The sequence below is a fragment of the Garra rufa genome, chromosome 5 (genome assembly GCF_049309525.1).
Source record: "Garra rufa chromosome 5, GarRuf1.0, whole genome shotgun sequence".
NCBI classification, from domain to species: domain Eukaryota; kingdom Metazoa; phylum Chordata; class Actinopteri; order Cypriniformes; family Cyprinidae; genus Garra; species Garra rufa.
Window position 1 is genome coordinate 9836333 of NC_133365.1, and position 23970 is coordinate 9860302.

At 38.7% G+C, this 23970-nt stretch overlaps 1 protein-coding gene across 1 annotated transcript; it reads left to right on the forward strand.

Annotated features, from left to right (window-relative positions):
* Positions 1-262: 262 nt before the first annotated feature.
* Positions 263-5153, forward strand: LOC141335125 (ADP-ribosylation factor-like protein 3). Its single transcript, XM_073840447.1, has 6 exons — positions 263-328; positions 1970-2113; positions 2208-2324; positions 3385-3435; positions 4377-4562; positions 4809-5153. Exons 1-6 carry the CDS (start codon positions 326-328, stop codon positions 4854-4856), a joined length of 549 nt encoding a protein of 182 aa, XP_073696548.1. The 5' UTR covers positions 263-325; the 3' UTR covers positions 4857-5153.
* The last annotated feature ends 18817 nt before the right edge of the window (positions 5154-23970 follow it).

The following is a 23970-nucleotide window of genomic DNA, read 5'->3' on the forward strand; positions in this document are numbered from 1 at the left end:
GTTATAATATGAAAAATCATATTATACTCATTGAATTAAAGTGCAAAATATATATTTTTTACAATTTTACAACACCAAATCACATAACTTACACATTTTAAACGTTCTACTGAACATCGTAATTTAAAAAATATATATATAAAACGTATAAAACTACTGAATATCTTTTTTAACGAATAAGTTTTTTATCAAACGCGGAAGTTTTGCATATTTTAAGATATTTTAAATGTAACACATGCAGTATTGAGGCGTTATTATTCCCCTGACGTCAACCGGATGACATCATACGCGCGTTCTGAGAGACAGCGGGACCGCGCACTGAGGAATGGTGAGTATCTCGGCTGATATCACATATACTTTCACTCACATACACACACACTCACAATCATCTCATTGATTTATGATGAACAGTCCGATTGCTACAGTTTGTCAGTCGGATCGATCAGTTTTAAACACTTTCTAGCGGTTTGTATTCAAACCTGTTAACTGTTTGAGACTCATTTATTCTTTATAGTAATAAACAACAGCTTAACGGTTTATTATAACGCGCTTACGTTACATATAATTAGAAAATTGTTTTGTTCGTTTTTAAGTCTTGGTACAGAGTTACTGAACACTGTAAATGTATTCTATACACTTATATTACGCATCTATTCAACTAAATAAGAATCATTTATCATTTAAATTAAGGTAGATATTAGATCATATGAATGTAGTATGAAGGACACTGTGTCTGTTGAGTGTTTACTGTACAAAAACTGGCTTAAGGTTTATTTTGGTTAGCAGCACGTGGAGCTGGTGTTAAATCTGTGTCAATCCTAATCAAAGCAGCTGATTGGCTCATCCGATCAGAGTCTTGTGTGATAGGGTGAGGTTTCGAAGAAGCTCCTCTGCTCAGGATAACTGTGAGAGTTCTGATGTTTTTACCTTAAGTAGCCTTATTTTTGTTCCAGCACTATAATGTAGCCTAAGGATCAGACAAAGTGATTGGTTTAATATCTATTATTCCCTCATATTCCCTGAATCTCTCACACACTTCTTTTTGGAAAAGACAGCAAAGGCCTAATGTTTTCTGTAAGGTTTAAGTTTGTAGGATAGAATATAAAGTTCCATCCATTCAGCCGTTCTCCTGTTCTGGCGATATCACTTTTAGCATAGCTTAGCATAGATCATTGAATCCTATGAGACCAATAGCATCGCGATTAAAAATGACCAGCGAGTTTCGATATTTGTCCTATTTAAAACTTCACTCTTCTGTAGTTATGTTGTGTACTAATACCGGCGGAAAATGTAAAGCTGTGATTTTCTAGGCGCAGCACATGTGCAAATGCTAACCTAGCTGGGAACTAATTTCAGGCGCTGCGTGATATTACTGCGCCTGCTTCGTCCATATTACGGCAGCAAACTTCCTTGACTATTACGCCGGAATGGGAGTGTAGTTCCGAATCTTATCGGACTAGAAAATCACAGCTTTTTACATTTTTTTTACATTTTAGTACACGATATAACTACAGAAGAGTCAAGTTTTAAATAGGACAAATATCGAAACTCGTTGGTCATTTTTGAATGCAATGCTATTGGTCTAATAGGATTCAATGATCTATGCTAAGCTATGCTAAAAGTGATATCGCCAGAACAGGAAAACGGCTGAATGGATTTCAAAACGGTAAAACTCAACTTATTAACTCGGGGGGAGTTGGAGAATGAGCCTATTTACGAAAAAAGTGGAGTGTTCCTTTAAGTAGCCCTATTTCCGTTCCAGCGCTATAATGCGGGATCAGACAAAGTCATTGGTTTAATATCTATTACTGTAAGTCATCCCCTCGTGAAGAATCTCTCACACACTTTTTTTTTTTTTTTTTTTGAAAAGACAGCAAAGGCCTAATGTTTTCTGTAAGGTTTAGGCTTAGAGGATAGAATATAATATCATGTCTACAGAAAGTTCTTAAAAACCCACCGTGTGCATCAGGGCCTGCTGTCGGTCTTAAGGAGACTGAAGCACTCTCCTGAGCAGGAGGTTAGAATCCTCCTGTTGGGTTTGGACAATGCAGGCAAGACCACCATACTGAAGCAGCTGGCGTCAGAGGACATCAGCCACATTACACCCACACAGGTCAGTCAGACAGAGATTACAGCAGTGCTTTATCTGCCTAAACGTCTAAGTGTCAGTCTGCAGTGTCATTCACTCTCAATGTCTTTCTAAACAGGGCTTCAACATAAAGAGTGTTCAGTCTCAAGGGTTCAAACTGAATGTCTGGGACATCGGTGGACAGCGGAAGATCAGACCTTACTGGAGGAACTACTTTGAGAACACAGATCTCCTGGTGCATATAGTTCATTAAATGTTATGTTTTGTTTGGAGAGTATTTTGGAAACTCACTGGTGTGTATGACAAACATTATTGTTGAAGAGGTAATCGGATGCAGAATTCACTTTTGCATGTTGTTTGAACATAAATGTGTGCTGGCAATGTCTGTACACAACCACCCTATAATGATAAAAAACCACCCAGTGTTTTTTTTTTTAAACCTTTCTCAGATCAAGCCATTCTCAGACTCTTGGCTGTGTGACGTCACACAGGCCCAGGCCCCTCCCACAATTGTCACAGGCCCGCCCTGAGTAAGCTGTAAACAGTCCGCCATTGTTTCGACACCACAGTGGTGTAAACAAGAAAGACTCTTAAGCGATTGGATGTAATAATGAACATAGCAGTCGTCATTTACTTCTGACATTTGAGCCACTGAAAACACAGTGGAGTACTTTTGGGGGTTTTTTTGCCTCCGATCTACCTAAATGTGTCTGTTCACGTGAATAATTTGTGATCCAGCTTCACCTACAGAGGAAGCGAGAATACGTTTTTTTTTTTTTTTTAGAAATCTTTGCAAATTGCCTTTCTTAATAATGTGCTAGTTATCAAGTTCCGCGGCAAAAAGTTTACAGTCTCAGAAAACTGCTCATCACCCCACAGAAGAGAGGGGAGGGGTGAGCAGACCTCATTAGCATTTAAAGGGACATGCACCGAAATGACTCACAACTAAACAGCTGTTTTTGACAAGATAAAAAGGGTGTTGTTTTACACTACCATTGAGAAATTTTAACCAAAGTATGTTATAGACTTTTTATTAAGACCTTAAAGAATGCGTGGCCATTTGTATCTTAAATATGCAAGGCTTCTATTCACTTTCAGTTATTTTAGCTTTGAGGTTAGAAGCATGGAGGTGCTGTGGATGCAGATAGTTGCTCTGACAGTGGGCATTATGGGTTGTGATTGTTGTTTCATTTTGACTTGAAGTGAATTTGATTGATCCAGTATTATTTCCCTTTGCCAGTGTTAACCTCACACAAACAAATGAGATTCTGCTAATGACTGTTGATGTATTACAGATTTATGTGATTGACAGCTCAGACAGAAAACGCTTTGATGAAACTGCACAGGTGAGACCTTCATCAGTCTCTGTGTTATCATACACTACCAGTCAAACGTTTTTGAACAGTAAGATTTTTATTTATTTATTTATTTTTAAATAAGTCTCTTCTGCTCACTAAGCCTGCATTTACTTGATCCAAAGTGCAGCAAAAACAGTACAATTTTGAAATATTTTTGCTATTTAAAAAATGTATTTTCTGTTTGAATATATTTTAAAAAGTAATTTATTCCTGTGATTTCAAACCTGCATTTTTAGCATCATTACTCTAGTCACATGATCAAAAGATTCTAAAATTCTGATATTCTGCTTCTCTAAAACATTTCTTATTGTTATTATTATTATTGTTATTTTGTTGAAATACAGCTGAATAGATATTTTTTAGGTTTTTTATTTTATATATATATATATATATATATACGTTGACTTTTGAATGGTCTAGTGTATAATGTTACAAAAGCTTTTTATTTCAGTTAAATCCTGACAAAAATGTACTCAACTGTTTTAAATATTGATGATAATAATAATAATAGTACATTTATCTTGAACAGCAAATCAGCATATTAGAACGATTTCTGAAAGATCATGTGCCACTAAAGACTGAAGTAATGCTGCTGAAGATGTAGCTTTGATCACAGGAATTTTAAAATATATACAAATAGAAAGCGGTTATTTTAAATAATATATTTTAAAATATTTCACAATATTACTGCTTTTGCTATATTTCAGATCAAATAATTGCATGCTTGGTGAGCAGAAAAGACGTCTTTAAAAAAACGTACTGTTCAAAAACTTTTGACTGGTAGTGTAAGCTGTCATTTACATTTCACTGAATATGAAAAAGTTGTTGTCAGCCTTTGATAAAGTCTTATAGTGGTGCCGTGTCTCTTTGAAAACCTCACTAAATGATAGCTTTTTCTGTGGTGTGTGTGTAACGCTGACCATCATTAGGAGCTGGCAGAGCTGCTCGATGAGGAGAAACTGAACATGGTGCCCCTGTTAATCTTTGCCAACAAGCAGGACATGATGACGGCAGCGACGGCGGCGGAGATTGCAGAGAGCCTGAACCTGCACACCATACGAGACCGGATATGGCAGATCCAGCCCTGCTCCGCTCTCACTGCAGAGGGAGTCCAGGTACACACAATCCACAGGCTTAATGGTTTTTCTGCTGTACAAACTGTATTTTCTATCTCCTTACCCTAAACCTACCCCTCATACAAAATATTCTGTATTTTTACGTTATCAAAAAACTTAATGCTGTACTTATAAGCTGTTTTCCTCATGGGGACCTAAAATGTTGCTATCCTTGTGGGTAACATTTAGTCCCCATAACGTGTTCATGTGAGAGACACTGATGTAGATGTGCTCTGTCTGCTGTAGGACGGGATGGTCTGGCTCTGCAGGAATATTCCAACCAGGAAGAAATGACTGACCAGAGTTTGAGTTTAATCTTAATCCAGTGCTGCTACTGTACAGACCCTCTATCCTGTGTTGTAACATATATTTATCAGCAGGAGCACGTTCTCCTGTTTGTAAAATGGCCAATGACAAGCACCAGCTGGGGTTTTTATTGATGGGATGCTCAAATGCAGTATTTATTTGTAGAGAAGCTTTTTTATAGCCCAGGTTTTCACATTAATGATCTCGTCCGGTCACTGATGATGACAGTCTCTGTCTGACAATTAACTGGTGGTTTTAATAATAAACAAGTCTCATTTAGCACTATTAGTGCCTATTTGCGTTTGTCTTGCGCTGAATGAACCTGCAGTTTTTCATGATGAACACTAGATGGAAACCTTTCTCAGCGTTCACTATTATTGTGCTACAGCTGTACTGATGGGCAAAAAACATTTTAATACACACCAGCACATTATTACAGTAATAACTCTACTACAGTAACCATGTGAAGTTGTGTGTTTTCCATATGTAACGGTAATAGTGATCAATAAGAGAGTTTTCCTATATCACAAAACACTCCCTCAGTGGTGCTAGACTCATTTTTGCCTGCAGTTCTTCTGTTTTGCACCTGTGCATTTTTCTTGCATTTACAATAAATCAAAACGCACCATCTCACTATTCAATTTCCAGAGTTCTCACCTTGTTCACCATGATTTACCGCGAGGCGCTGGCATTCTCCTCCGGTAATCGGCTCGGGCGCGGCGCTTTGCTCTTATGGGACATTTACATACGACTCTCTTTCCAAGACCTCTAATAGATCTCCAATACAATTTGCATTTATATAGCCCACTTCATAGCTACATGATTTGAGTGTTTTGCCATGATGAAAACCCAGCGGCCCAGCCTTGACTTGCGTGTGTTCTCGCGTTCTTCCTCCGTCCGGAGCTGGACACTCAGCTGGAGCTCAAGGTGAATCAGCAGTCAGCATTCAGACAGATGGTGCGGCGAGGGAGTTCTGCTGAACGGACAGATCAGGACTGCAGACAGAAGAGAAAAAAAAAAACCACTCTTCAGCACAGAACCCATGTCTGTATACGCTCGAATCTTAATGATTTCATGATTTCAATTAATTAGACATACTTCTTGACGGCTATACAATTTAATTTAACCATGAAAAAAGTCTAGAAAGAGGGAACCAGAAGGGAGAAGACTGAAAACAGTTCTAGATGTTTGATTCTTCCAATCAGCATTTTAGTTACTGGGTTCCCTGTTGAAAAAAACAGCATATGCTGGTTAGGTATGTTTTGGTGCTGGGATGCTGGTTTATGCTGCCCCTTTGCTGGTTTATGCTGGTCCTTAGATGATCATGTTGCTGGTCAAGGACCAGAAAAAACCAGCAAAGGACCAGCATAAACCAGCAAAGGGGCAGCATAAACCAGCAAAGGGGCAGCATAAACCAGCAAAGGACCAGCATAAACCAGCAAAGAGGCAGCATAAACCAGCAAAGGACCAGCATAAACCAGCAAAGGGGCAGCATAAACCAGCCAAGGACCAGCATAAACCAGCAAAGGACCAGCATAAACCAGCAAAGGGGCAGCATAAACCAGCAAAGGACCAGCATAAACCAGCAAAGGGGCAGCATAAACCAGCAAAGGACCAGCATAAACCAGCAAAGGACCAGCATAAACCAGCAAAGGGGCAGCATAAACCTGCAAAGGACCAGCATCCCAGCACCAAAACATACCTAACCAGCATGTGCTGTTTTTTTCAACAGGGTTCTGAGCCCTGGTCCTAGTTGGACAGGAGTAAGTAATTTGGGATTACTCCTTTGTCTGACACACCCATGCCAGGTTTCTGTTGATGAGTTTCATGTGCTTTTCACGTTACGTCATCAATCCGGAAGTCAGCCATTGTGGTGGCACTGAACGTAAACAATGCCATTGAACTGAATGGAACTCATGCATGGGCTTGATGAAAAAACTAAGTACCTGTACCGGCTTCCAGGTACTTTTTTTCGTACCACCTCCGGCGAGGTTCCAAGCAAGCTGAGGCGATACTAAAATGTGACGTGAAAACACAGCAGACTGCTGATTGGTCAGAGAGAATCATCACTATTCACTGCGTCATCATTGCACGCGCCAGCAATAGTATCCAGAATAACCCTGCCATTTTTAAAAAGTTTGGCCAGAGATTGCGTGACATATCCAATCCATTACATATTATGGCAACTCGGAAGAATACGCCGTGGTCAAACGAGGAGGTGCAGACAGCGGGGGTGTGTCGCGTAGAAGATCACGTCACGGCAGTTTCCTGCAGCGTCGCTATGACAACCAGGTACTATTGTGGAGGTACAGGTACAACTTTTACACAGTGGAAAACCAAACAGAGCCGAGTCGAGCCGAGGCGAGCTGGTACTGTGTAGTGGAAAAGCGCCATAAGAAACAAAAGTAATTCACTATGTCAGTATAAGAAATAGAAGAAAGATTGTACAAATATTGACCACCTATTACAGGGCTCAATGATATGGACTGCTCTATGGCACGGATGAAACTCGTACATTCACTGCACTGCATTCATGTTCCAAAATATAATTTGTGTGGAAATATTACATTATTATTATATTTGACGTGGCATGGTATTTTCACCGTCCCACAAGATAAAAATGAGTATAATTTGTGTGATTCAAACTTCACTGTAATGAACACAGGGATTACATCTGTAACCGTTGTTGCTATCCTTACTCTTCTCATTTGCTTCCTTTGCCGCTCATTGGTAATCTGTGTAACATGGGTTTGTTAATTCAGAAGTGTTCAGCTCTCCCAGGATAGTGCTGTAGAGTGTGATGTAATGAGAGCGGGGATCTAAAACCATAGTGGACCATAGTGGACATTATCGAGTGCACTCATTCAGTCCCACAATGCATCTTCGTAATAAGTGTACATCTAGGCATGGACATTGGTTCAATTCCGATTTGCTTTAGCACTGTGTAGCCAATAAGCCCTGTGATTGACATGACCAATAGAATCTTCAGAATGTGCAGCAGGTCTGGGTTTGTGCTTACCTGGTTTAAGGAAAATCATGTGAATAGAGTCTAGCTCCAACTTTCCTAACATTCCTGCTTGAAAGATTCTAGTAATCCTTAAAACCTGGATTACTTTGGTTCAGGTGTTTAATTGAGGGTTATGCTCATATCTGCAGGACAGTGGCTCTCATCGGTGCTAATAGCCTTGTGGGCGCACCTCCAGTGACCTGACTTTAGTTCCCAGCTCAAGGTCCTTTGCCAACAAGTGTTCCGTTCCCCTCTCTCAGCTACTTTCCTATGTGATCTGCACTATCCTATCCAAAAAAAGGCCCTCCAGGAGCAGGAATGGACACCCCTTCGTATAGATCAGTGGTTCCCAATCCTGTTGCTGGAGCCCCCAGCACTGCACATTTTGCATGTCTTTTTAATTAAACACACCTGATTCAGGCCATCAGCTCATTAGTAGAGACTCCAAAACCTGAAATGTGTGTGTCAGACAATGAGACATGCAAAATGTGCAGTGTTGGTGGGCTCCAGGTACATGGATCAGAAACAGCGGGTATAAAGGGTGATTTTGAATACAGCAAGTTAACCAAATTCCTGTCTGGATAACAAAGCATTCAGCATGTAAAAAAAATATTAAGGTTAAAAAGAGTTACTCAAAAAGTACTTGTGTTCTAGTGGTTTAGCAATAGAGGGTTTGCAACTACGTCACGTTTTGGTCAGGTACCCGGATGAACAGCCATTGTGGCGATACTCTAAGGTAAACAGCAGCATGGATTGCATTAATGTACTACTGAAGACGTTGTTTTACTAATTTATGACGTCTAAAATGGAAAAATTGTTTGGATGAAACTCCTACCAATTTATTAGGAGTTTTTTCTGATATTTTGTGCATCGTGTAACAGTGAGAATGATCTGCCTACTTCACTCTATGTCTGTCTTTAGTGTTTCTGGCCTCTGTTAATGGCCTTTTACAGACTAAATATGGGTAGTTGACAAATAGGAAGTAAAAGTATATATATATATGTTTTGTAAAATACCATTTTTGAAAAACAAATGCATATATTTACGTAGTGTGAAGTCTGATCTTTGAGAAAATATAAACGGTCCCTAATTTCATCAATTCTTTCATTGTGGTTTTGTCTTTGTACATTTTTACTGAACTGTACCATATATGTGACCCTGGACCACAAAACCAGTCATAAGGTTAAATTTTACCAAACTGAGATATATACACCATATGATATATAAATAAATAAGCTTTCTATTGATGTATGGTTTGTCAGGATAGGACAATATTTGGCCGAGATACATCTATTTGAAAATCTGAAATCTAAGGGTGCAAAAAATCAAAATACTGAGAAAATCACCTTTAAAGTTGTCCAAATTAAGTTCTTAGCGATGCATATTACTAATCAAAAATTAAATTTTGATAGGTTTACAGTAGGAATTTTACAAAAAATCTTCATGGAACATGATCTTTACTTAATTTCCTAATGATTTTTGACATAAAAGAAAAATCAATACTTTTGACCCATTCAATGTATTTTTGGCTATTGCTACAAATATACCCCAGCGACTTAAGACTGGTTTTGTGGTCCAGGGTCACATATGTGTCCTATGGTGTGACAGCAAAAAAAAAAAAAAAAAAAAAAAAAGCATGAGAGAGATTTATCTTCATTGTAAGACATTCACATAGTGTTATTTATTTAATATGAAATTATAATTAACATCATTTTTTCCCCATGCCTTCTTGGACAATTTCAAGACAAACTTTGACAACAAGGCAAACTTTGCTGTCAAAACTGCTGAAAATTATACCACTTTAGGATGAGTAATATTTATATCTCCCCTATTGCAATATTCAACTCTTTTATAAAGGTATTTTGAGATAAAATAAATGTTTTTTTTTTTTTTATGTGTGTCAAAAAAAATCTAAATACTGTGGAAATCGCCTTTAAAGTTGTTCAAATAAAATTCTTAGAAATGCATACTACTCAAATTAAGTTTTCATATATTTATGGTAGGACATTTACAAAATATCTTCATGGAACATGATCTTTACTTATATGTAATCTTAATATAATACTTAATATTATATATAATACTATACTACTTACATATAAAAGCATATGTAATTATATATCCTAATGATTTTTGCCATCATTTTGACTTATACAGTGCATTTTTGGCTATTGCTACAAATACACCCATGCTACTTAAAGGAGAAGTTCCAGAACAAAACATTTACAGACAATTTACTCCCTTGTCATCAAGATGTTAATGTTTTTCTTTCTTCAGTCGATAAGAAATTGTTTTTTGAGGAAAACATTTCAGGATTTCTCTCCATATGTTGGGCTTCTATGGTACCTGCGAGTTTGAGCTTCCAAAATGCAGTTTAAATGCAGCTTCAAAGGGCTCTAAATGATCCCAGCTCTCATTTTCTTCTCCAACTTTAAAATCGTCCTACAGATTTCCAAGACATTAAACATACCTAAAGACACAGCTGCCAGCCTTGTTTCTTAGCTTAAAATGTGTTGTACCAGAAACTCTTTGAGGGTGTTGAGGAAAAAGCAAAATATCATAAAATGTTTGATCAGAACAACTGAGGAAAAACTTGCAATGCACAGTCAAAGACTTTTAAGATGACCCAATGAAGTGTGGGAAAAAAATTCAATGCTGAACATGAGACAAGCATAGCTTTCATGTTGGGGCATCTTGCTGAATGCCCTCTTGACCAAAAAGAACAAAAAGGCAGACTTGAACCTGTGGAGCTCTGGAAGATTGTTGGAGCGATCTGACCAAAATGAAAGTTTTTGGATCCGTGGCTCAGTGCAAAGAAGGAAAAACTTATGAGCAGAAGAACACTATCATAATCAAACACTGAGGTGGGCCAGGGCCAAGATTGCAGTAGCAAAAAGCATTCAGATCTCTGATAATCTTTGGTTTTCACTTTGCCTCTGTTTTCTTCAAATTCAACTAAATGAAATCTGAAGACTGAACAGACCACTCTAGAACTGTTTATGACTGATCCCTGATTTGGATGTTTACTTTTGGATGGCTGTCCTGCAGGAAAGTCCATTGATCATCAGCTTCAGTCTTTGCACCAAAGGCATCACAAAATGGCCTAATACTTGAAAGAATCCATGATGTTCTCTATATAGTCATGATTTGCACTTCCTGCAGCAGTAAAACACACCCATAACAGCACTGGCCCACCTCAATGTTTGATAGTGTTCTTCTGCTCATAGGTTTTGCCTTTTTTTGCACTGAGCCATGGGTCCAAAATCTTCCATTTTGGTCATTAATTGGTGGTTTTAAAGAATAAAAGATGCTGGACCAAATTTGACCTTTGGGGGTTAAATTATTATGAACATGAATGTTTAGAGACAATTAGATTTCAACTTACGTTCTCAGAATTACTCAAATGTGTTATAATAAGCTTTCTCTAATAGTGTACTGATGCCTTTATTGAATTGTTTTAACAAAATTTTGTTCTCTGCAGCAAAATGTCTTGCAGCTTAAGGGGGTTGAATATTTCCAATTGCAACTGCAGCTCACATTTGCACCCTGAATTTTTTGCATTAATTAGTTAGGAGCTGCTACTGAAGACAACAACAATAGCATTGATGAGAACTTCTGTGAGAAGTCTAGTTTAAACAAGTATACAGTATATACATTTTTTAGCACTAATAACTTTAAAGAGAAAACTGGACAAGGACTTTCTAGTGTGCATGTGTGGAGTGCCTGTGTTTAAAGATGCTATCAAACAGAGTATACAGTCGTGGCCAAAAGTTTTGAGAATTACATAAATATTGGAAATTGGAAAAGTTGCTGCTTAAGTTTTTATAATAGCAATTTGCATATAGTCCAGAATGTTATGAAGAGTGATCAGATGAATTGCATAGTCCTTCTTTGCTATGAAAATTAACTTAATCCCGAAAAAAACTTTTCACTGCATTTCATTGCTGTCATTAAAGGACCTGCTGAGATCATTTCAGTAATCGTCTTGTTAACTCAGGTGAGAATGTTGACGAGCACAAGGCTGGAGATCATTATGTCAGGCTGACTGGGTTAGAATGACGGACTTGACATGTTAAAAGGAGGGTGATGCTTGAAATCATTGTTCTTCCATTGTTAACCATGATGACATGCAAAGAAATTGCGTTGCATAAAAATGGCTTCACAGGCAAGGATATTGTGGCTACTAAGATTGCACCTAAATCTTTTAAAATTTATAGGATCATCAAGAACTTCAAGGAAAGAGGTTCAATTCTTGTTAAGAAGGCTTCAGGGCGTCCAAGAAAGTCCAGCAAGCGCCAGGATCGTCTCCTAAAGAGGATTCAGCTGCGGGATCGGAGTGCCACCAGTGCAGAGCTTGCTCAGGAATGGCAGCAGGCAGGTGTGAGCGCATCTGCACGCACAGTGAGGCCAAGACTTTTGGAAGATGGCCTGGTGTCAAGAAGGGCAGCAAAGAAGCCACTTCTCTCCAAAACATCAGGGACAGATTGATCTTCTGCAAAAAGTATGGCGAATGGACTGCTGAGGACTGGGGCAAAGTCATATTCTCCGATGAAGCCTCTTTCCGATTGTTTGGGGCGTCTGGAAAAAGGCTTGTCCGGAGAAGAAAAGGTGAGCGCTACCATCAGTCCTGTGTCATGCCAACAGTAAAGCATCCTGAGACCGTTCATGTGTGGGGTTGCTTCTCATCCAAGGGAGTGGGTTCACTCACAATTTTGCCCAAAAACACAGCCATGAATAAAGAATGGTACTAAAACACCCTCCAACAGCAACTTCTTCCAACAATCCAACAACAGTTTGGTGAAGAACAATGCATTTTCCAGCACGATGGAGCACAGTGCCATAAGGCAAAAGTGATAACTAAGTGGCTCGGGGACCAAAACGTTGACATTTTGGGTCCATGGCCTGGAAACTCCCCAGATCTTAATCCCATTGAGAACTTGTGGTCAATCCTCAAGAGGCGGGTGGACAAACAAAAACCCACTAATTCTGACAAACTCCAAGAAGTGATTATGAAAGAATGGGTTGCTATCAGTCAGGATTTGGCCCAGAAGTTGATTGAGAGCATGCCCAGTCGAATTGCAGAGGTCCTGAAAAAGAAGGGCCAACACTGCAAATACTGACTCTTTGCATAAATGTCATGTAATTGTGGATAAAAGCCTTTGAAACGTATGAAGTGCTTGTAATTATATTTCAGTACATCACAGAAACAACTGAAACAAAGATCTAAAAGCAGTTGAGCAGCAAACTTTGTGAAAACTAATATTTGTGTCATTCTCAAAACTTTTGGCCATGACTGTACTTTAAAAGGCTGTGCATTCAGCAAAAAGTACACTTTTATTTTTGTTCCCAATTGTATGTTAGACGAGAATAATATGGGCCTTTACTGAAATGTACTTTGGCTTTATGCTACACATATGATGTTTCCACATGTGTTCCTGGCTACCTCCATATGTGATTTCAATGATTTAAAAAACATTTTAGACACTGTTTGCACCTGTATTTACCACTTAGTGTGAAAAACTGATGTTAATGCCTGGTGTAAACGATCACATGACACAAGCTCATCAGCTCAGGCCACTCAGGTGTCCATTAGTGTTGTTGTCTTTTCTCTCGCACACGTTTTTATGTGTAAAGACAGGTGTGGAATGAACACCAGAGGACAGTGTGGGTTTATCTCTCTCTCTCTCTCTCTCTCTCTCTCTCTCTCTCTCTCTCTCTCTCTCTCTCTCATTAAATCACACTTTTCTCAGTTATTCTTAGATGTGTGGACATCAAAAATAAGTACACATTATTTTACAGTATGTGTACTTACAGTGTACCTACCTATACATGTACCTACTTGGTAGTATAAGATAACTACTTTGATTAAGATTAGGATTAGCTGCAGGTTCAGGGTTATTACCTAGTTATTACCCTGTTGTTTTATTTGCTATAATAAGCACATAGTATGTACATGCGGAACAGGATTGTTACATAAAGTGCTACCCAACTGTATACTTAGCAAAAATGTAAATTGAGTAATGTTGTTCATTAGACTGCTCTGAATACCTGACTGTAATTGTTCATGAAGTGCTCAAGTATTATTCTTTCATAGCTGTGCTCAGATGATAACATGATTTAAGCTCAGATTTAATGTGTATGATAATCATCTGTAGTAAGCTAAATAATGTAAAGTTGTTCTCACAAAATAAAATCCTTCAGGGTGACACAAGCCCTTTGTGTGCCTTCCTGATCCCCTCATCAAAGATAATGACTAGCTGTACCTGTGTCCTGTTCTTATTTTTTCATCTCTTTGCCTATGAAGAATGGAGAAAGTATTGTCTAAGTTGCACAAGAGAGATCTGAGCTCTCATTTATGTACATACTGTTTTTTGCGCTTCTCAGAAAGCAATTGCTTTTAGGATGTGTGCTATAAATATCATGTTCACTTTAAGTGGTGCTAAAGTTCTGCTTAGTGCTTTGAGAAGCCCTCCAATGACATTTGAATTTATTTCCCAATAAACAAGCAGTTTTCCTTCAACATCAAGTAAAGTCAGTAACTGCAACCAAACTCCTTCACACCATCCAAAGCAGTAAAGTGTGTGTTCAATCAAACTTTTCTCTGTTTATAGTGTCATAACAGTCCCACTGAGAGACAATCCCACAATCTCCATCATCATCCACTGATTACGCCGCCACATGCCGCTATGATAAAAGCAAAGCAATGTGAGCCAGAGCTGCCGACGTGTCGCCCCTCCGGAGCCCAGACCGTAAACGCTGGATGGGGGAGGACAGAGATCGCACCTCAGAGTGGGTCACGGGGCGGTCCGTCGGGCCCAGCAGGGGTCCAGTGTTCTGTTTGAAGGTATGCCGATACAGACAGATGAGGAGATAGTGGCTGGATGGAGAGGAATCGGATGGGGGGTGAGAGGGGAGCATTTCCAAGTTTTTGGAGCATTTAATGCAGAGTTTTATGAGTATGGGACATGATAGAGCATGCAGCTTTATCATGAGATATGTTTAAAGTGTCAGGTGGATTGCCTTCTTTTTAGGAAACATTTTTCTTCATCTTTCAGATTTTTTGTAATGTTGTATTGAACAGTTTTGTCTTTGTCTGAGAGTTTTTGAATAGGATGTGTGTTAATAAAGGCACACGATGGAAGCTGATCAGTGTAGATCATGTTGAGTTTCATAATCATTAATTTTATTAAAATACCTGACACTTAGCCATTTGATCAATTGAAATGACCAGTCATTCTCTGTAGCCTTGTGAGGATAATGAAACACATAAAGCATCAATAACACACCTAAAATCTTCATATTAGTGCAGCAATGTTAAAAAGCTTCGTAAATTTGTCAGTAATGTTTTCTTTACTCAAACCCTTCTTACATCATAATTACGACTTCCAAACCCGTAGGAACCTGCTTGAGGACAGATGAAGAAGCATGAAGAATCAATGAGTGCTCAGCTGCCTGCTGCAGGTCAAAGGTCACGATCTTGACTCCTTTCTGACCTCTGACTCTAGATTTCACTCACGCCAGCCGAGAGACAGCAGCCATCGCTCACGGACTCACAAAAATCAAGTCCTCTTCGCTGACTGATCGTCCTCATTTTTGAAAGAATCTTTTTTCATTTCCTGCGCCGACCGTCGGTCTGTCCTCACGAGTCGCTCTGTCTGTCTCCGCTTTGACTCTTTATCACCTCTCGCCGCGAGAGAGAACCGCCGCCATCCGTCATTACGGCACACGATGACAGCTCCTCACGCATGCATGAAAGAAATAGATTTTTACATTTGGCCAAATCCGGGGGGTTACTTTAGTGTAACCGATTCGATATTCTCCAAACGAGCCAGGCGATATATACGAACACGCCGAGACAGATGTGATGATCTATAGCTCGCTCTTAATGGATTCTGTCAACTTTAGAGAAAAGACAGGCCTTCCACTTTTAGGGAGAAAAAGACATAATGTGTGCAATAAAAACATAATTATTCAATTGATTAGGCCTGTAATTTATGCCATTCACATTCGCCGCTGTCTGAATAAGACGGGAGCGTCAAAAGGTGGCCTAAGTAGGAAATGAAGCGACAAAAAAGAGGCACTTTGACAAAATAGCGTCGCGTGCGAGTCCTGCGGCCAGCGAATCACATCATTACACAAACACACAGCTGGGCTGAGTGCAGGGCAGCGCTGAACGCCCTCAGATCAGGTGAACAATCAGCTCAAACGAGTCTGATAAAGAGTGCGTCAGTCACTGCCAGCTAAAGAAATAACTTCAGCTGACATACAAACACCACAAGGCTCATCTGAAGGCGGGACCTTTGTTATGTTGCTCTTCTACAGTGAGTTTTTCAATTCATTCACAGATCATATCTTTTACATTCATGTCATATTTTCTCAATCATTGCCATTGAAGGAGGTGGGCATCATCAGGGCCCACCTCAAAACGACGGAAGGTTCTAGGCTGAACTCATATCTGGTACTGACAAAAACCTGAATTCATGTGACTTTATTCATCAGAACTTTTGGGTAGATATGGATTTTATGTCAGTTTGGTTAGGAAATGTAATGGTTTCTCTCAAAATCAGATTTTTTAGTTCATGTGTCTCAATCTGAATGGTCAGAATTTCCTCATTCATCATCTCATTAAATGCTTTTCTTACTTAGATTTTTTTACTTGTTTCCAGCCCAAAAATCTAAACATTCTTAAATCAAGTACAAATTATATTCTTGTTTTCAGTAAAAACAAGTCAAAATTAAGTGAGTTTTTGCTTAGAACAAGCAAAATAATCTGCCAATGGGGTAAGAAAATAATTTTATTTCAGAGAGAAAATAAGATTATTTTTCTTACTTTTCTTTTTTTTTTTTTTTTTAGATATTTTGGCTGGAAACAAGACAAAAAATCTAAGTAAGAAAAGCATTTTTTGCAATGTATGCATGAGGTGTTGCAGCAAGAACAGCACATCTGCTTCTCAACAATATATTAAAACTAAAAGTAAAAAAAAAGGTCACAGAGCTTTTCAAATATCTCCCTTCATAAACAACTTGAACTCAGCAAGCCGAATTGTCCTGAGGATGACACGTTCCCACACTGCAAAAAATGCTTTTCTTAGATTTTTTGTCTTGTTTTCAGTCAAAATATCTAAAAAATTCTTAAATTAAGAAGGATTTTCCAGACGAGTACAAATTATTTTCTTGTTTTCATAAAAAAACAAGTCAAAATTAAGTATGTTTTTGCTTAGAACAAGCAAAATAATCTGCCAATGAGGTAAGCAAAAAAAAAATCTTATTTTGAACAGAAAACAAAATATTTGCCAGATTATTTTGCTTGTTTCAAGTCAAAACAGACTTAATTTTGACTTGTTTTTTTTCTGAAAATAAGACAATAATTTTTACTTGTCTAGAAAATCCTTGTCCAGATCAAGTGATCTTTAACAGACATCTTGCAGACGTATTCTGTTACTAAATTTACTAAACTAGAAGTAGCTGCTGAAAAAAACAGCATATGCTGGTTAGATATGTTTTGGTGCTGGGATGCTGGTTCTTTGCTGGTTAATGCTGGTCCTTAGCTGGTTAATGCTGGTCCTTTGCTGGTTTATGCTGGTCCTTTGCTGGTTAATGCTGGTCCTTTGCTGGTTTATGCTGGTCCTTTGCTGGTTTATGCTGGTCCTTTGCTGGTTAATGCTGGTCTTTTGCTGGTTTATGCTGGTCCTTTGCTGGTTTATGCTGGTCCTTAGCTGGTTTATGCTGGTCTTTTGCTGGTTTATGCTGGTCCTTTGCTGGTTAATGCTGGTCCTTAGCTGGTTAATGCTGGTCCTTAGCTGGTTTATGCTGGTCTTTTGCTGGTTTATGCTGGTCCTTTGCTGGTTAATGCTGGTCCTTAGCTGGTTAATGCTGGTCCTTAGCTGGTTTATGCTGGTCTTTTGCTGGTTTATGCTGGTTCTTTGCTGGTTAATGCTGGTCCTTTGCTGGTTTATGCTGGTCCTTTGCTGGTTTATGCTGGTCCTTTGCTGGTTTATGCTGGTCCTTTGCTGGTTAATGCTGGTCCTTTGCTGGTTTATGCTGGTCCTTTGCTGGTTTATGCTGGTCCTTTGCTGGTTAATGCTGGTCTTTTGCTGGTTTATGCTGGTCCTTTGCTGGTTTATGCTGGTCCTTAGCTGGTTTATGCTGGTCCTTTGCTGGTTTATGCTGGTCCTTAGCTGGTTTATGCTGGTCCTTTGCTGGTTTATGCTGGTCCTTAGCTGGTTTATGCTGGTTCTTTGCTGGTTTATGCTGGTCCTTTGCTGGTTTATGCTGGTCCTTTGCTGGGTCCTTTGCTGGTTTATGCTGGTCCTTAGCTGGCTAATGCTGGTCCTTAGCTGGCTAATGCTGGTCCTTTGCTGGTTTATGCTGGTCCTTAGCTGGTTTATGCTGGTTCTTTGCTGGTTTATGCTGGTCCTTTGCTGGTTTATGCTGGTCCTTTGCTGGGTCCTTTGCTGGTTTATGCTGGTCCTTAGCTGGCTAATGCTGGTCCTTAGCTGGCTAATGCTGGTCCTTTGCTGGTTTATGCTGGTCCTTTGCTGGTTAATGCTGGTCCTTTGCTGGTTTATGCTGGTCCTTTGCTGGTTTATGCTGGTCCTTAGCTGGTTTATGCTGGTCCTTTGCTGGTTTATGCTGGTCCTTTGCTGGTTTATGCTGGTCCTTTGCTGGTTAATGCTGGTCCTTTGCTGGTTTATGCTGGTCCTTTGCTGGTTTATGCTGGTCCTTTGCTGGTTTATGCTGGTCCTTTGCTGGTTAATGCTGGTCCTTTGCTGGTTTATGCTGGTCCTTTGCTGGTTTATGCTGGTCCTTTGCTGGTTAATGCCAGTCCTATGCTGGTTTATGCTGGTCCTTTGCTGGTTTATGCTGGTCCTTTGCTGGTTAATGCTGGTCCTTTGCTGGTTTATGCTGGTCCTTTGCTGGTTTATGCTGGTCCTTTGCTGGTTAATGCTGGTCCTTTGCTGGTTTATGCTGGTCATGTTGCTGGACCAGCATAAACCAGCAAAGGACCAGAATAAACCAGCAAAGAACCAGCATAAACCAGCTAAAACCAGCATCCCAGCACCAAACATACCTAACCAGTATGCTGTTTTTTCAGCAGGGTTGTTTTGATGATGAAATTGTTCTCATTAAGTCACAAATATCTTGTTTTAAACAAGGAAAGGGAACTTTCCTAATGAAAGACATTTTGAATGAATGGCTAGCTGTGTTACAGGAGTTCTAATGATGAACTCATATGTCCAGTTGCAGAAAAGTGACCTTAGGATTGAGACTTTAACCGACTGTGAAAACGCCGGTGATTAGACCTCAGGATGTCATGATGAGTGTCATCCACTAATAAAGGACAGATTTCAGGGCGCTTCAGGATTTCAGTGTACGAGAAAGCGAGGGAGACGAGAGTCGGCGTTAGTGTTTGGTTAAATATCTCTCTTTTAATGGTTTGTTTCTACGAGCATGTGTGACGTGGAGCGAGGGAAAGCAGAAAACGAAAGAAAGAGAGAGACTGAGAGAGAGAGTATTCTCAATTTCCCTCTAAAAAGAAAATTCATTTGCGCTTGCTAATGTAATGTCATCGTTGTGTTTACTGAGCGTGGATGATGTATAGGGGATGTTGCATTGAGTGAGACTGTTTAATGATGCATAGAATTAAGTCTGCAGCTTTCAGCTGAGCTCCTCCCGCTCCTGCGCCGCTCGCTCCTGTTCTCCTTCCCTCTCTCTCTCCCTCTGTGTCTCGGACCGCTGGCCACACGCCGCTCCGCGCTCCCATGCTTCACTCCATCAATCACTGCAGAGAGAGGGGGTACGGAGAGTAAAAGAGATATTGTTAAAAACAGGCCCAAAGCTCCACACAACAAACAATGATGTGACACAAAAACACACAGACGTACAAAGGCACGTTATTTACGCGCAGAAATCGCCGCATATGGTCTCCGGCGGACACGAGCCACTAAAACCGCCGGATTGCCTTCAGAGTCTCAGTGAATATACTGAGAAATGAGAGCGTGTGATTATAACTGTTATTGTGATGATGGCGATTATGATCCCGTTTATGGTTATGATGATGATGATGTCATATCCTCTGTAATGCGAGTCTGCAGTGAAAACTATTCATTGTTGCAGGACAAACGGTCATAACAAAACCGAACAGACAGCAAACTCGCTTCACAATTACAGACAGACAGATGCTGACGGATAAAATAATCGTTTTTAGGAGTGTTTGTCTAAACTGTGCAATCACTTGCACAGGTTTGCAGTTTCAGAAGGAAACCTTAGCTACAGGACTGAAAAAAGTGACCTGAAACTACTGTTAGAATCTGGATTAGGTAACCACCCTGCTGAAAAAAACAGCATTTGCTGGTTAGGTATGTTTTGGTGCTGGGATGCTGGTTTTAGCTGGTTTATGCTGGCCCTTTGCTGGTTAATGCTGGTCTTTAGCTGGTTTATGCTGGTCATGTTATAAACCAGCAAAATACCAGCATGAACCAGCAAAGGACCAGCTTAAACCAGCAAAATACCAGCATAAACCAGCAAAGGACCAGCATAAACCAGCAAAGGACCAGCATGAACCAGCAAAATACCAGCATAAACCAACAAAGGATCAGCATAAACCAGCAAAGGACCAGCATAAACCAGCAAAATACCAGCATAAACCAGCAAAGGACCAGCATTAACCAGCTAAAACCAGCGTCCCAGCACCAAAACATACCTAACCAGCATATGCTGTTTTTTTTCAGCAGGGTGCAGATTCCAAAAATTAGATAGGCTACTTGTAATTAGATTAAATTACATTTTAAAATACTCCCAATCAGACTACAGTTACTTTTCTGGGTCATTCTACAGAAACGTCCACTTTTCTGTCCATAAACAGAAATATTACAATTGAAAAACACATTAGGCTTACAATTTCTTTCATATTTTAAGATGAAACAATATGTTATTTGGACAATTACACCTTTCTGAGCCATCAACATGGCATTATTTTTTCAAATTAATTATATATAATTCTAAGTACCACAAAACTGTTTGTCCCCACAGCCATGTACAGAGGGAAAGTGCTTTATTTTGAGGTCAAAAACAGGATTTTCAACCATTTAAAATATAAAGGTCTATTCATAACTATCAAATATATAATGTAAATGACATTAAAAAACAAAGTACCCCCAAAAATTATAAAATATATAATGAAAACAGTGGTCCCCTGAAGTTGTCACTGGTGTTACTGTTTAACAAAAGCCTTTAACTGTGAAACTACACTGTAAAAAGTTTTTTTTACCAGATTCAACTCAAAAACGTAAGTTCAGCAGCTGCCTTACAATTTTAAGTTAAATCAGCAGTAATTTTAACTCAAATAAAATAAAATGAGTTGATTTAACTTGTGAGTTGAAATGACTTAAGTTGATTTAACTTAAAATTTTAAGGCAGCTGCTAAACTTTAGTTTTTAAGTTGAAACTGGTGAAAACTTTTTACAGTGTAGAGTACAATTGGATTATTAAGTATACCATGATTGACAACATGTGGTTTGATACCTAGCAGCAAAGTAACCTAGATGTTACCTTCCTTTCCCTTTATATAAATAGATTTAAAAAAGAAAATCATTAAGCTGTCATTTATGTGTATTCATAAAGTCAAAATTTTAAAAGTAAAAAAAGAAATACGTTTTAAGACATCTTGCCATACCAAAAGTGGACGTTTCTGTAATGACCCTTCTATGGATTACATGGTAACATATTATGTACACAATAGAAATAAATTATTCATAATTTATTGATTCTTCCTATTTCATCTTTTTCATCTTTTAAATTTTCCTTTCTAAAATAGCCTCCACTCTGTAAGTCTTCCAGTTTTCTAGACATTGCAAAAATCATTTCAGGTTTAAGGAATGTTCCAACACTTCATCAACAAGGCTACTGATGAGCACATGGATTTGTATTTTAATTATCACTGTAGGTTATTTGACCATATTATACCTTTGGAGGGCTTCTTTCAAACACATTAAACTGCACAAATTCACTTTTTTGTCATCTGATCCTCTTTATAAGTATAACATTTGCATATTCATTGTTCTTTGACGTTGATTATGGTCACATGACATACAGGTAAACAAATAAAATATTTTTTTTTATTTTGATTGATTTTACAACAATTTATTTTAACATTTTATGATTAAATTAATTATGAACTTTTCATTAAACTCCAGTTCCTTTACAAACACCAGTTTGGTAAACCTTGACGTAATATAATGCTGTAATATACTACATGTTAATAACAACAAATGGAATATATTTTGTATAACTCTGTATTTTTATGTCAATATGGTACAAAATTATCCTATTTAAATTCGAAGTGATAAACAAGTTTGGTCAAAAGTAATCCAAAAGTACGCTCTTAAAAATAAAGGTGCTTCATAATGCCATCGAAGAACCCTTTTTGTCTAAATGGTTCCATAAAGAACCTTTAACATCTGTTTTACAAAAGGTTCTTTGTAATGAAAGAAGGTTCTTCAGATTATAAAAAGTAAGAAAGAAATGGTTCTTTTGTTTATTTGATGATAAATCATCAGTTAAATCATGGTTGAAATTGCTCTTGAGGTTATCTGAGGTGAGTTGAGCCGCTGTCACTGTCGGATGAGATTTGGCACATTGTTTTCATGTTCTTTCCACACTTTTTTAAATTGTTAGTCTATATCAAATGCTCAAGATTTGTCTGGTTAGCATGGGTCAGTTAGCTCCTGCTGAATTGAACCAGAAGTTTGAAAAGCAGATTCTCACACAGCAAAAGCATCGATGGCCAACTATGGTTGCATTGCATGTTCCATCATTAAAAACATGCAACAGTTTGGTGTTTGCTGAATCTATTGGTCCAATGAACATTTGCAACAGCATTTCAGAGTTCTCGACCAATGACTAGAAGCAGAGTTTATGTTAGTCTGGCCAACACTCTTAAAAATAAAGATGCTTCACAATGCCCAAATGGTTCCATAAAGAACCTTAAACATCTGAAGAACCTTTCTGTTTCACAAAAGGTTCTTTGTGGCAAAAGAAGGTTCTTCAGATTATAAAAAGGTAAGAAAGAGATGGTTCTTTAAAGAACCTTTGACTAAATGGTTCTTTGTGGAACCAAAAATGGTTCTTCTATGGCATCGCTGTGAGGAACCATTTATTTTTAAGAGTGTATGAACTTAAATAGATCATGCTCTTGGGCACATAAACAAACTAACAGGTAGTACAGTTTCTTTTTTTATTCCTTTACATTCATAATGTCATTAACGACAGTTCTATCCAATGTGGTTTGGCATTTTTGGAAACAGTTGTCACTAGCTTCTCTAACATTGCTTTCATTGTTTGGGAATGCATTGTTTGGGTCTGCTCTGCAGTTGTTTTACAGTATGAATGATCAAACTTTAGGGCTAAACAGCTCAGAAAGTGTATAACCGCAGTGATGGATGTACATACGTTTTATGAAAAAACAGATTGTACCTGCAAAACTGCAGAAATAAGTCATACATTTTTATTTGACAAAGTCCTGCCATCTGAACAAGAGTTGTGTGGGTTCATCATTACTGATAAACGTGTGAATCCTCATCTCTCCATCATGACTCATGTCAGTTATTGAACTAGCAAAACAACTGTTGATTATTTCCACAGCGTTTATAGTAACAGCACAATGTGTCTCTACAGCTCCATCCATCATCTGCCACATATACTGTGGAATTATTGTTGCCTTGATGTGTTAAAAAATACGTTTTACTGGCCGTCAATTCATCATCTGGACGGAAAGTCACAGACAGACAGACAGACAGACAGACAGATGTGAGGTGGACTCTGCAGTGCTCTTAAATAAAGAAAGGAAGAAGATGAGGACAGAGAGGAGAGAAAGAGCAGAGAGAACTGCTCCACTGCTGCCTGTCTCTCTCTCTCTCTTTCTGTCTCTTTCTCCAAATGTCTGTGATAATTTATCACTTCTTCTAGCTCAACTGACAAACTATTTGCAGGAAAATGAGTTTTTCCGCTACGGATTTGTCCTCTGGGAATGAAAAGGGAAGCAGTTGTGTTTTTATCCTCTTTTACACACACACACACACACACACAAACGTGAGC